At 30.9% G+C, this 13,452-nt stretch overlaps 1 protein-coding gene across 1 annotated transcript; it reads right to left on the bottom strand.

Moving 5' to 3' along the window:
- Nucleotides 1–417: 417 nt before the first annotated feature.
- On the bottom strand, nucleotides 418–11,708 carry LOC110994852 (carbonic anhydrase 1). The gene is made up of 5 exons (XM_022261736.2): nucleotides 11,532–11,708; nucleotides 5,966–6,157; nucleotides 4,680–4,897; nucleotides 1,738–1,959; nucleotides 418–1,545 (listed from the first exon to the last, which is right to left on the bottom strand). Exons 1-5 carry the CDS (start codon nucleotides 11,566–11,568, stop codon nucleotides 1,417–1,419), a joined length of 798 nt encoding a protein of 265 aa, XP_022117428.1. The 5' UTR covers nucleotides 11,569–11,708; the 3' UTR covers nucleotides 418–1,416.
- Between the last annotated feature and the right edge of the window lie 1,744 nt (nucleotides 11,709–13,452).

Here is a 13,452-nt window from a genome sequence, read left to right as displayed (position 1 = left end):
CCGGTTTACGCATGTTTTGATTTTAAATTAGAACAGTTTGTCATTTATTTTTTATTGGAAGTTCTAACTTTTTTGTTAATAAAAATACGTTAGCGTTCCTTAGCTAAATGTGGATGGTACCGAAATTAATTACCTCTGTCCAAAGAAGCATTTTTGCGTTTGTGGTAGGAGGTGACCAGGGGTGACGATTGTCGAAAAGTGATGGGAAATATTGGACGTACTATTGTAGATTTAGGACGATTTATATCGCAGTTCGCAAGCATTTTATTGTTCTAAAATAAAAAGACAAATTTGCCAGACAGTTTTAAATACCTATTTCAAACACAAATATCGGTATAACCCCGGGCCCCGGCTCGTAAGTCCTATTTACCAATCACGATATCTTAAATCAACAGGATGATAATTAAAACCACAGGATCTTTGATAGATAGCTTTTATTAGTTATTAATTAGTGGCACAATTCTCACAGAACTGGCCTTTAAATCGAATATTTATACCAATAAACAATTAAATGTAGTTTTTCTTGCAACTTTAATACTAACAAATTTCTTAAGCTTAATAAAAATGCACGCTGACCTTACTAATCTAAAATAACAAATTATGACCCTGACTAAAACTTGAATACTAAATATGTATCTAGTAATATAGTAGAAGAATAGTCTACATTATGTATTATTCTCTACAATTATTCATATGTACCACGTTGTATAGTTATTAAGGCACAATTATTATTATTTATCAAGGCCTCAAAAGACGGTAGGTAGCTATTTTTCAACCCGTATTTTATAAAACAATAGCTGCTCATGCGATGCGGTACTTTGTACCGCTGTACTTAAGGTCTTATATAATGTTTAAACATTAGATATAATAAATAACTAAGAATCTAAACAGATCTTAAATGTATTGTTTTTAAAACGCTTACTTAAAAGATGACATTAATAAACATTTAAAAAACTCTATGACACTACGAACAACAATAACTTAAATAACAAGAACCTAATCTTGCTATGGTATTCTCAATTTATTGAGTCTTTGTTATATCTACTTTGAAAAAAATAAAACAATATTTATCAAAATTTGGCCTTTATCCAATTACACGTTATATATATTAGTAAACAAATAAATAAATAAACGAAATTATACATTTTGCGTCCATATATAATGTTCAGTTTATTTTTATTTTTTTAATAACTTGATGTCGCGACCTGCGCTATAAGATCTGGCAGATCATCCCTATATAAGGAGAGCTTAATGTTCCCGTATTTTTTTGTATGTTATACACAACAATGTGTTTCTTAAGAGTGAGTTAATTTCGCTGATGTCAATGATGTAGATATTCATAAAATACATTTACAGTATAATATACATAGCTGCTCTAACGTTATCCAAAGGCACAAGAGAAATGATTGTAATTGTTTAATGTTCTCCATAATCACGAATATCACGGTTACCGAGAGGAAGTGTTGGCCTATAGTTGTGGAGCAATTCCATTGCTTCTTCGCCACATGAAGCTTCACCACACCGGAGTTTACGCATCAATGCCAGCTGAAAAACAATTATGATTTATTAGTTTCAGTGATTTGATTTCCTGGCTATATAAATCCGCTTTTATAATCATACGCCACTTAATAGCCGTCATAAAATTCCGAGTTACAAATCAAGCAAATAAAAATGACGGAGAATATAAATATTTTTCTTAATTATCTATCCATAGAAAATGACAGATATTGTAGTTACCTGTTCAGCTGAGACTTCTACTGGTTGTTTAAATAAGATCCATGTGACTGATTCTGTGCAGGGTGGTGTTGTTAGAGAGCCGGGGTACGTCCAATAGCCACTACCTCTGGGTAGCAGGTTGGCCGGATCCAAGGCCTCCGACATTGTCACTTTGTCACCCTTATGTTGGATGTATGGCAGAAGTCGGACAACCTTGTCCAATTCTTCATGTTTTGAACCAACCTGAAAGTACAAAAGTATATTTAAAACTTGTTACGACTGTGTAGTGTGTATAGTGAGAGGCTCTACAGTCATTTAATCGTTGATTGTAGAGAGCGATATTTCATGCTCTCTAATATCACGCTGTTGTCTCATTCGAATTATAACCAAAGCCACAACACAACGCATGCAAATTCTACCCATAAAAATTAATGTAGATCCTGCCGAAATAGTTTTATTTTTAATTTAACTAATGTTGTATCGACGAGCTAATATTTTTTTTAATTAATGTATTTTAATTAAAACAAATTGGAAAACACTCCACGACAAATTCTTAAAAACCGGCAACGCACTCGCGAGCCCTCTAGCATCGAGACTCGAGAGTGTCCATGGGCGGCGGTATCACTTAACATGTGAGCCTCCTGCCCGTTTGCGCCCAGTTCTATATAAAAAAAATGACGTTACGTCATTACTGTGCTTGTGTGCGGGTTTCGTATTTCGTAATATTCAGACTTAATGTAAACATTCTGTAATTGCGCATCTATAACGAAATGAAGATCAAATGACTGTAGTTCCTTAAAAGTACTTAATGTTACGTATTAAATTAAATAATTTTATATAATGTCGAATAAACGGATGTTTCGATTTTAAGTCGTCATATTTCGATTTAAATGCATCTTTATTCAATTTAAATAAGAGTTTAAAATACTATTAAATAATGAACTAAGAGGTTATAGATTAGGAGAGTTTTTATGCTTTGAATTGATTAGATGATTAATCATAGGTTTTTACAAAGTCTCAGTCATTTATACTTTTTAGAAACTAAAGCAGCTCTACTTGGTATAGTCGGTTTAAATTTAAATTATTATTTTCAATAAGTATTTGTTTCGTAGCGACACCTTTATTCTGCATCTACAATCACGGCGATGACGTCATTCCCTGTAGCGCTCTAAGTGATGTTATATCTGATTATATATGATGTTATATGTGATTTTACTTATCCTACCTTTTTAGCACAAACCACATTTCCACATGGAACTTTTTGCTTTGCTACCCCAAAGACTGTTCGGTTTTCCGGAATGAACTTTTTAGGTTTTTCTGTGTATTGTGCTATATAAACCAAAGAGTTCTAGACTCTAGACATTAAATCTAAAGTATCAAATAAAAATTGGGGTTGAGCAAAGAGGGGTGAAAACTAAGGGTGGTATGTATTTTTGTATGCTGAATCATAAAAAGTAAATTTGGGGGGACTTATAACATTTAGGAGGATGAAAAATAGATGTCCGATTCGCAGACCTAACCACACACAAAAAATAGCACGAAAATCGATCGAGCCATTTCGGAGGAGTTTAATTACAAAGTACAAACACCGTGCCACGAGAATTTTATACATTAGATTATTAATCTGTACTGCAATGCATAATCTGGTTATCTTAGTATGAGAATAGACATTGATATCACTATGTAACTATGAACTTGACGCGGTAAAAGGATTGAGTTGCATGGCTTCTTGTATACTTAGGTTATATAATTTATAATTCAACATTAATCTTCACAACCTTATGTTGTTGGTATGTTAGATATAGTTTTGAATGTATCGTGGATATGGCGTTATATTTGGACACTGACTGCTCTATCAGCTTACAAGCTAAGTAAATTGTTTGCAAAGAAAGTAGGTGAAGTTGTTTTGGTATAAGCTTTTAGAGTGTTTAAATAACCCAGAAACATTGTACATATCTAAAAATACAAAAACATTTATTTTGCACTCGTCGTGTAAAAAAATTAGAAAACCGTTTTACGATTTAAAGGTGTATTATAACAAATATGAATACTTTCTCATGTATAAGATTATTATATAACTACGATTTAATTTAATTAGTAAAGAAAATTATAGAGTACATGCTGTATACGGCCGTGTTCATTTTTTCTTTGACTATTCCTATAAATTTGACGCGTAATATATCCATTGGAAATGATTTAAAACTCCAAAAACAATAGTATATAAGCAGATATCATTTGATATTTATAGCTATTCAAAATGTCGTTGTCACAAATCTATTTTAGCAATCAAAATAATTAAACCAAGTTGAAGTGAAAGTAGCATTCGGAAGTCGAGAGAGTGTACAACATTCATCTCGGTATTTAAAGAGTTGAATGGGTTAATATCACGCGCTCCAATTGAATGCATATAACGGATGCTCTCAATCATCATCATTTGATCTGACTGCAGCCAGGATGCAGTGGAAATGTCTGCTTTATGACTTACATAAGTAATGAAGTGCATTGGCAATGTATAACTTGTATCTGACTGTTATTAAAAATAATCCTACAAAATGAACGTATCGCTTTTTCGTGTCTATTATTTATAAAATGTGTATATTCATTATAAGTACATAAAAGTACAGATGCATGCATGCTACAAAAAATTTTGGAACCCATTTAAGTAAAAATACCTGTATCTGGGTTTCCAGGTCTTCCATAACAAATATATAAAATATTAAAAGCCTAAAGGGATTATAAAAAAACTAAAGTTAGTTAAATAAAACTCTTATATTGGATAAAATGGAAGAGACTTTGCTGACTACTAATTCTAAGGGATCACGAGAAACGTTCGCCTTTATATAATATTTTTTATATTTAATAATCTATCACTGAACTGCATAAAGACGGGTGAAAGTAGTTATATCGAATACTAATATTCATCTTGTTTCTACGTTTTATTGCATTAAAATAACCCAACTTACCACTATGAATACCCCAAGAACTGCAAGTCCATCTGCTTGACCAGCTGCCTCTACAAAGCTGTTGTATTTACTAGTATTCCAATGAACCAGGTGGAGTTCCCCTGAGAATGATCTTCCATCTACTGTATGTTCTGATCCCTCCCCGTTTTTGGCACCCCAATGGCAATGCCATTGTTGAAGTTTATAGACGTCAGAGCCTAGTGGTCCACCTCTGAGTTCTGTAATTTATTAAATTTTAATGAGCCACGAGGTACTTTCCATAACATGTATTTTAAAACCCGTTGTCATTCTGGAAGTTGATTAAATATGAACGTATAGAAAATAAAAAAGTTTAGAACTTTATTGAAATCGATTCAATATTTTAAAGTACTTCGAGAATGTAACGTTTATACAACCCAGTAAAAGGGTTTCAATTTAACAACACTACATAAATGTATTTTCGTCGACATCAGCTACTTGTTTATTGAATTGAGGCTGGTACAATCTAATATTAAAACATGTAAGTAGGGCTACGAAAGGGAAACACAGAATGTATAATATTAATGAGATGTAGATGAGTCATAGAAGTAGATTGGGAAAATTCTGCCGTATCGATGCAAATTGACGAAACTGCTTACTTCCTCAGGTGACAATTTATTGGACAATTTGTTAGTATTTTCTTTATCCCTTTAATCGTATTAAATGTTACCCGTTATTTGTAAATTGTGTGTGGTAACAATTTTTTATGTAAAATACATGATGCAAAGGTTAGGTTAGATTATGAAAAATTGATTAAACATGAACTTGTATTTACTTTTAAAAACATTTTTATGTAATGTATTTTGCTTAAGAATCTAATTTTGGTACATTTTAAATAAGAGTCAGTGCCTGTATCATTGGAACATTTCCATTGAGTACCTCAAAAATAACAAAACACATCTGTAAGTGTAATACATATAAATTATGAAGGTTCTGAATTTTTACCAGCGTGCAGCAATATCCTATAAGGAAAACGTTCCATAAAATATTTGCTTCACGTTATTTTAATACAACAGAATATAGAGCATTTTCATTGAATATTCGATTAAGGTAAATGTTTTTATGAGATGCGAGTAAAGAATAAGAAAGTAGCCAGTACTTAATGGGTTTATAAATGTAAGAATGGGTTAGATAGATAATTAGGAACTAAACAGTAGTGGTAATATTGTAAAGCAAGTTTAAATCGTTTTGTAAAACTTTCTGCTGGAGAATTCAGTTTGTTCGGGTTTATAAGATTATAGTTCGTATATAGATGCTACTAGTATTACCTGAATTGTATCCATTTTCATCAACTCGCCAACAATAACCAGGATTGACAACAGATCGTGGATGATGGACGGAGTACCGGAAAGTAAGAGGTGGAACACTACCGCTGTTACTAGATCTAGATGTCACTATGTCTACGGGGCTTTGTCTTGCACCCCTTGCTTCTGGGAACTTCTCAAGCCATGTTACGGGACCTATAAGTAAAAAATATAAGTTAAATAAGCAGTGTTTGTTACCTTTTCAAAGATTATAGTCGGTGGAAATCATTTAAAATTATTATGGTCATATTACCAGAAAAACCCAGAGGTGCAACCTCTGGTCTTGGCTCCATATTTGTTTACCCGTTTCCTATATTTTAAGACTAGTACATGAGTAGTACGCTGTAACACAGCCGGGCTCGAATACACGACCCCTGGCTTGAGAGTCACGCGCCCACAAGGCTAAAACACTTCTATAGTATGTGTATAATTACAATAAAAACGGACAGCAAAACATAGCAAACTGTGTCCAATTTTACCATTGCCCTTGTACTTAATATGGTAACCAGTTTAGGCCATGCTGACATTTTCAGAAATCATGGAAATAGGTAATTATTAAAAGCTTTAAAAGGCTTTTGCGTGGCCAAAACCAATATTGGCTCTACGCAAGTGGAAACGGCTTGATGACATTAAATGATTATTTAAGCGTTACGAGATTTATTATTTCCGCTTGAGAAGTCATAATTATTAGGACAAAAATAACTCTTAATAAAACTATACACAATCAATCCCAAATTGTGATTATATCACAGTTTTTATACTAAGTAGTGACTTTAGATTGACATTTATATAGTTAGAAAAAAGCATGATATTTTTTTATAAGATTAGTGAAACCCATTTGTATGAAAAGATTTTCTTGATATGTAATATATAATAATTTCGAAAATTTATAATAATATGCATACGCGCGGTAATGTCATGAAATGTTTATAATAAATAAATATTCAAATATAAGTTACATCATTGAATCGCAGCGCACATACTCGCTTCGTTTAGTTTCTATTATTTCCTTATCGATAAGTTTTTTGTTTTTTTTTTTTAATTCCGAGAGAATATATTAATTGTGACTAAACGATTAACCTTCATTTCCGCACTGAAACGTAAACTTCGAGGTCACTGCGACCAACTGTTACGATCTGTCTTACATCTTAAGTGAACCTACGTTCACCCGTAATTATTCACTCAGTAAAATCTATTGTGATAGTTAAATTAACCAATTCGTAGTATATATAAATAGTAGTATGGAGCACATGGGATTCACCCACGCACATGCATCCGAACAGAATTTTTTGTACGAAAAGATTTGTCTCAATTAAGTCTTGACAAAAATTTTAATAGTTACTTAGAAATATACATCATGCTTTATGTCTTGCAATTCGCTGTAATTGAGATAACAAAGCAAAATACGATACCTTTAGGTAAAAGTGAATTTAAATACATATGTAACGTGTAAACGTTAACATAACAATATGTATTTGGCACTGTTTACATACATAGCTATCGGAGAAGGTGATTTGTCACTCAATAACATACTGCCGATATTTTATTTAAAATTTAATAAATTCGTAAAAATTACATATTTGTTTTGGTATTATGCATATTAGTTTTATTATTATATTACTACATATGTATCAATATTTCCATTTAAATAAATGAATAACCTATTGTTCTTTTTAATCGTCTATGTAGATTAAGTCGTCATTCAAATGATATACAAGTTATATTTATTTATATACTTGCGTCAATATATATATATTTTTTTATTTCCAAATATAACATTTTAATCCAAAGTGTATAGTAAACCTTTTCGATTATATGAACGACTTGTATTATTCGTCTTTTTTGCGTTAACGTTGCAGGAAACTAGTCAAAGTACCGCAAAATAATAACTCAACGTTTATTATTCAACAATGAGGTAAAAGGAAAACAATGTGCGCGACTTACAATTTGTATTTTAGTTCTGATAATTTAATACTTAGCTCGCTATTCAGTCTTCCTAAGTCCTAATGATTAGCTTGTGATGTTTAATTATAAACAATTGCGTGTGCTGTAATACCTCCTGCATTATATAGATTGTTAACTAATCGTAAAGAATTAGTAGGTAATTTGTAAGTCGTTATGTAACGAATATACAACGGGATACACCGCGGTTTTCCCTCATGAATGTGGTCGTAGCGTAACAACACGCGCCCTCGTTGAACGAAAACCCAAGCTAAAATAATCTGGTCCCTCTGTCCCAAAGCTTAGCATGTTCTAACAAAAAATAATAATCAAAAGTCAAATTAGATTTTAGTAAGAGATTTAGTAAGAGATAATTCATCTATTACCTTCACCATCATCGCCCCATCTTGAAAGTATAAACTGTTCTATTTTAGTTCTACTTTTTAATAATGTAGATTTAATATAAGAAATCATTAAATATAGATTAAGACAAATTGGCAATATTTCTATAACATATAATGAATGTTTTTTATTGTGAATTTGACATAAAAAAAAATTAGTCTCTTTGTACTCTACTCAAAATATATAAATATTATTTAAATATTTTCAGGAGACACTGTTCATGTCTTTGTTGCTATAATATAAGATTCCTAATTTAAATAAAACTATATTTAATATTTTATATCGTATTATAAAATACGATAATTTAAATAGTTTAATCCAGACTGAATTGAAGAAAACATTGATTATTATATTTTTTGTTTCTAAACTTCATAGGATTGTTGTATTCAAGAGATATTATTTACTCTTGGTCAATTTTTATTTATGTTTGAGGGTAGGATTAAATAATTGTCCACAAAATTTTACCTAATCTCTGCACAGTCGTGCTCTTCTTCGGTTGCATGAGTCGTTACTTTAAAATTTTATCTTACAAACATTCTGAATACAGTTATATCTTAAGGACTGATAAAAGATAATTCATTTATAATGCACATACTTAATTACTTGCGATAAACAATCCTTTCGTAGATTTTTTGAAGCTTTTTAGTTAATTACGCTTAACTATCTTTAACAAAATTTAATCAAATTAGAAGAGCATCAATGTCTTTCAATTAAAACAAAGAGCGACGGCTAATGCGAGACTGTATATAATTTTTTTCTATATATATAATCTATTATTTCATCTATATTAAATGCGACCAAAGAATCACATACATTGCACAGAATACATAAAATATATATCTTTTTAAGCAATGTTGGAAATATTTTTGGCTAAAAATGTTGTTTAATTCTTATTTTCAACATTGGTCAAACTTATTTTTCCTACACAACAAATAATACGTAATTTCAGAGTAGTAACGGATGTCAAAATGATGGGTTGACGTTGTACATATCGACGTCTTATCGCTACCAATTACAGTGTCATTTTGTTTCTCGTTTATTGCTGTTATATACCATCCACAATAAGTGGGTCTGTTTGGTATATGAAATATTAACTTTATATTATGTAATATGTTTTCTTTACTCTGCTTTTCAATTTGTTTCACCCAATAAGGGAAATACTTGTTAACGTCGTAGTTGCAAAACTGAAGTAATATGTCGGAAGTAGGTACCTGAATTATTAAAACAATCTTAATAAAAACCATTTCAGGTGAATGTGAATGCTAATGTTATACTATATAAATTTCCCTATAACGTTGCTTTAAACTTATTTTATGGAAAATATGACCTTTCTTTTCTTGAAATAAGTTTTAGCTTTCTTGATAGTTATAATTTTATTTCGAAACTTAATAACTATTTTTATTTTAAAACAATGTAATAATTGCAAAGTGGCCGTTTTATCGGGATTGAGGTATAGGCACATCTGTACTTGTGCATTTGCTATATTTATCCAATTATTTCCTATATTATCTCTGGTATATTCTATAGAATAAACAGTGGGTATAGGCTAATAATATCATATCTTATTATTACATATAAACTTGAGGTCCTTTTATTTACAAAATTTTGAATCCGACTCTTTTGACCCGTGTGTAACAAAATTGTAATACTTAACAGTTTTGTTACATATAATTCATAAAATTATTTAGAAAGTTTTCTTACAAATTACTTAAATACACTACACTTAAATTTTCATGTTATTTTTTTTTTGTGGAATTATGGCCAGTATTCACCAATAACTACATTGGCATCAAAAGGGACGCATTATGTAGGTGTCCGTTTCTCCCGATATTTTTCATGACGATTTATTATTTGTTTTGTATTTAAAACCAAAAACGCAGCCTTCGGTATTGATTCGTCTATTTATTTATTAATTTCAAAAATGTATCTTACGTTTATTTAGTACGACAAGATATTAATATGTAATTGTAAGTACAGGATTATGCAGTACAGGTATAAAATACATATATGTATATTATAAAATTTAGGTATCTTCTTTCTTGACCGCCATTATTAAAGGTTAAATTGAATCTGTTTTGACGATAACCTTTATAGCTTTTATTTAAGTTTATTTATCTTAATTACTTGTATTTAAACTTTGTTTTATAAACACAAATTTGATAGACCCAATTAGTAATTGGCTTTGTTCAGGAAATATGATTTGGTTTTTTAAATTTTTTTTATTACAATTATTTGATATGATTTATCATCGTATTTTACGGGGAGTATTTCTAGACCTAGACTAATTGTGATAAGACATTCCACGGCATCTTATATATAATACCAAATTGTATACAGTGTACAGTAAAATATAAATCCACTTAAAACCGTATTAATTAATGTGTTTGTGGTATACACATAAAATTATAAACTTACATTGAAAACACTATGAGTATGTTACTAATTACATAATAGATATTAACATAGTTGACAAATTATACGTTAAGTTTTATTTACATAATGAAAGTATGATTAATTAGATACTTGGGAGTTCCATAGCATATGCTCGAATATTGTCTGTAAATAATACAAAAAAATACTAAAAGAAGGCTCGCCTCTGTTAAATGATACCGATGCCCATGGGCACACACATTGCACACGACCTTGCTGCACTTCCGCTGACGAATAATTTTGGGTTTATATTTAAATACTATTTAAGATGAAGGCTAATTAAGATAAAGTTCGACACAGATGGAAAACTCGTTAATTCACCCGTGATAAGAATTTCGTTCTTCGTTTAATAGACGTGTAAATCCCATGTTAAGATGTGGTAATTTATTTTGTTATTTCTAAGTACGAACGTCAGTAACGTGAATAAGCATTATATTTCAACATTTATTTCACAATACTGAGAATTTTAGAAGTCAAAAATACATTTTAATAATTAAATTATTATTATCCTTTTCAAATACAATAAAATATGCAAGTCGCTTAGTAATTATAAAATTATTTATATTGACAATGACTATAAAATCATATTAGACAACTTATAAAATAGTATTAGTTCGTAATTAGCGCTCCGGATTTTTAATATCTATTAGCCAACTTAACAAGTGAATCAGTCACGTGCTTGGGATGGCATGTAAACAAACCGGTTGTAGTGAATATCAACAAAGTTATCAGCAACTTATAAACAAATGATACTCACCGTTTTCGCCCGTGTATCCCCAGTCTTGGTCTGCCATGGTATCACTTAACTTTATATATGAGTTTGTAACGATTATTATCGTTACGTGGTTAAGTCGTTACTGCGTCCGAGTACGAGCGGAGTCTCGGCTTTATAGAACAACGAATGTTTGAGAGGACGGAGGCGCGAGGGCGCAGGCGCGGGAGGAGAGCGGCGCGCGCGGCGTGCTACTGCCGAGTGTTGAGTGCCATCGGAGCTCGACCCGCGTCCTCCATACGCTAGGCCTTCGCCTCAGGCCGTTATGCGCCACTGACAAGGAAATACGCCTCTCGATCGCTTTTTAGCTTTCTAATCTATTCTCGGAATTATCACTTGGTATGTATAGGATCTCACTTACATATAAAAAGATTTTTGTCAATTCTGTGGTCGTACTAAAACTGTTATATATAAAATATATTTTTTTTAATTTGCGTATAAATATTTCCAAAGTATCTGTCTATTGTTGTCTTTTAAATTATTTATTTTAGTATATTATAAGTAAAATATTCTTAATTTATAGTTAGACCGTTCGCATGACGAATGTGAAATATTTTCTCTCGTATTTATTCACTTGCCTTATAACAAACTTTCTTGTACCGCGCCCGCCTAAATTTTTTCTTCTGATAACTGTGCTCACCGCAATAAACATGCACACATCGCAACAAACAAAATAGATTAAAACATTTTTTTAAACCGTACATTGTTTAAAATCACTTAGAGAATTTGGATATTCTCCAACAGATTGAGGTCGTCTATGTTTCAGTGTGTAAAATAGGAGGGTATTCGAAATAAACCATTCCGATAACCAAAATATTACACTCTATATAATGTACTTTGTACCATCTGTTTAATATACACAATTTGATTACACTATTTTTCTTGTGACTCTTAAACCGCTGAAATGGTAGCTCCAAAAAAAAATCCTAAATTGACCGCACTTGCGGTGTTTACTACACATCCTTTCGTATTGCAGGAAAAGACCATCCCTTGTCCTTCAACAAATATTATAATCGTTTCTGTTGTCCTGCTTTACGGCAGAAAAAATTATCATGCGGACAAGCTGTTTTCGATTAATTATATTGAACAATGTATCGTTGTAATTTTTGTATTTCGTTACGAAGGCTAGAACCGCGTGGATGGCGTGAGAAATAGAAATTTAGGTGAACTACTTGAGAACTAATAGTTCTTTGGTAATAGGTTGTTAGCTTGATAGTTGACATGAGGTTGTACTTGTGCTATAACAGAGTTCACTTATCTAATCACGTAAGACTATTTTCCTTATTGGGTTATTTACATATATATATATATATATATATATATGTAAATAACCCAATTATATTTAAATCGAAAGGCAATTAATATTAATTGCCTTAAATGCCACCAAATTTTGTAGTTTACGAAGATCAAATCTAGACGTTTCACGATAAATAAAATTGTTAAAACTGTTTTAATATATATTTTTTTCTAATTCTTATCATGCTATATATATAGCTATTACAATTTCAAAATTGAAATCAAAATTCTAAATGTGTTATAAAAACAAAACTATATGATCTCACAGATTTAGTAGATATATGTATGTATTAACCTTGTTGAAATTCATTGTTTACAATATCTCGATGTTAAAATATTTGTGTTACCATGCCGGTCAATAATTTCTCCAACTCTTCATCGAAAAGCAAATTTATTTGAGTATACACTGCGAATTATGTGTGTTTTCCATCTGTTTTGAGTATATGCTGTAAAGTATGGCTGTAAATAAAAATGATTTATTCAAAGAAACAACTTATTATTCTTAACATAAAGTTGGATTACCATTACGAAGTAAGTACTTGTTCTTTATAAAGTTTATAGCTAAACGAGAACAGAATTACAATCGAATGTTGTATTGTTTCTTTTTAAT

The sequence above is a fragment of the Pieris rapae genome, chromosome 1 (genome assembly GCF_905147795.1).
Source record: "Pieris rapae chromosome 1, ilPieRapa1.1, whole genome shotgun sequence".
NCBI classification, from domain to species: Eukaryota; Metazoa; Arthropoda; class Insecta; order Lepidoptera; family Pieridae; genus Pieris; species Pieris rapae.
This window is presented reverse-complemented; position numbering and strand designations above follow the sequence as displayed.

Excerpts from the sequence above, each read along its gene's own strand:
- LOC110994852 (XM_022261736.2), bottom strand. The coding sequence starts at position 11,568 with ATGGCAGACCAAGACTGGGGATACACGGGCGAAAACG. Across the intron at positions 4,898-5,965 it reads TGAAAATGGATACAATTCAG|AACTCAGAGGTGGACCACTA; the intron begins GTAATACTAGTA and ends AATAAATTACAG. Across the intron at positions 1,546-1,737 it reads TAGAAGTCTCAGCTGAACAG|CTGGCATTGATGCGTAAACT; the intron begins GTAACTACAATA and ends ATTGTTTTTCAG.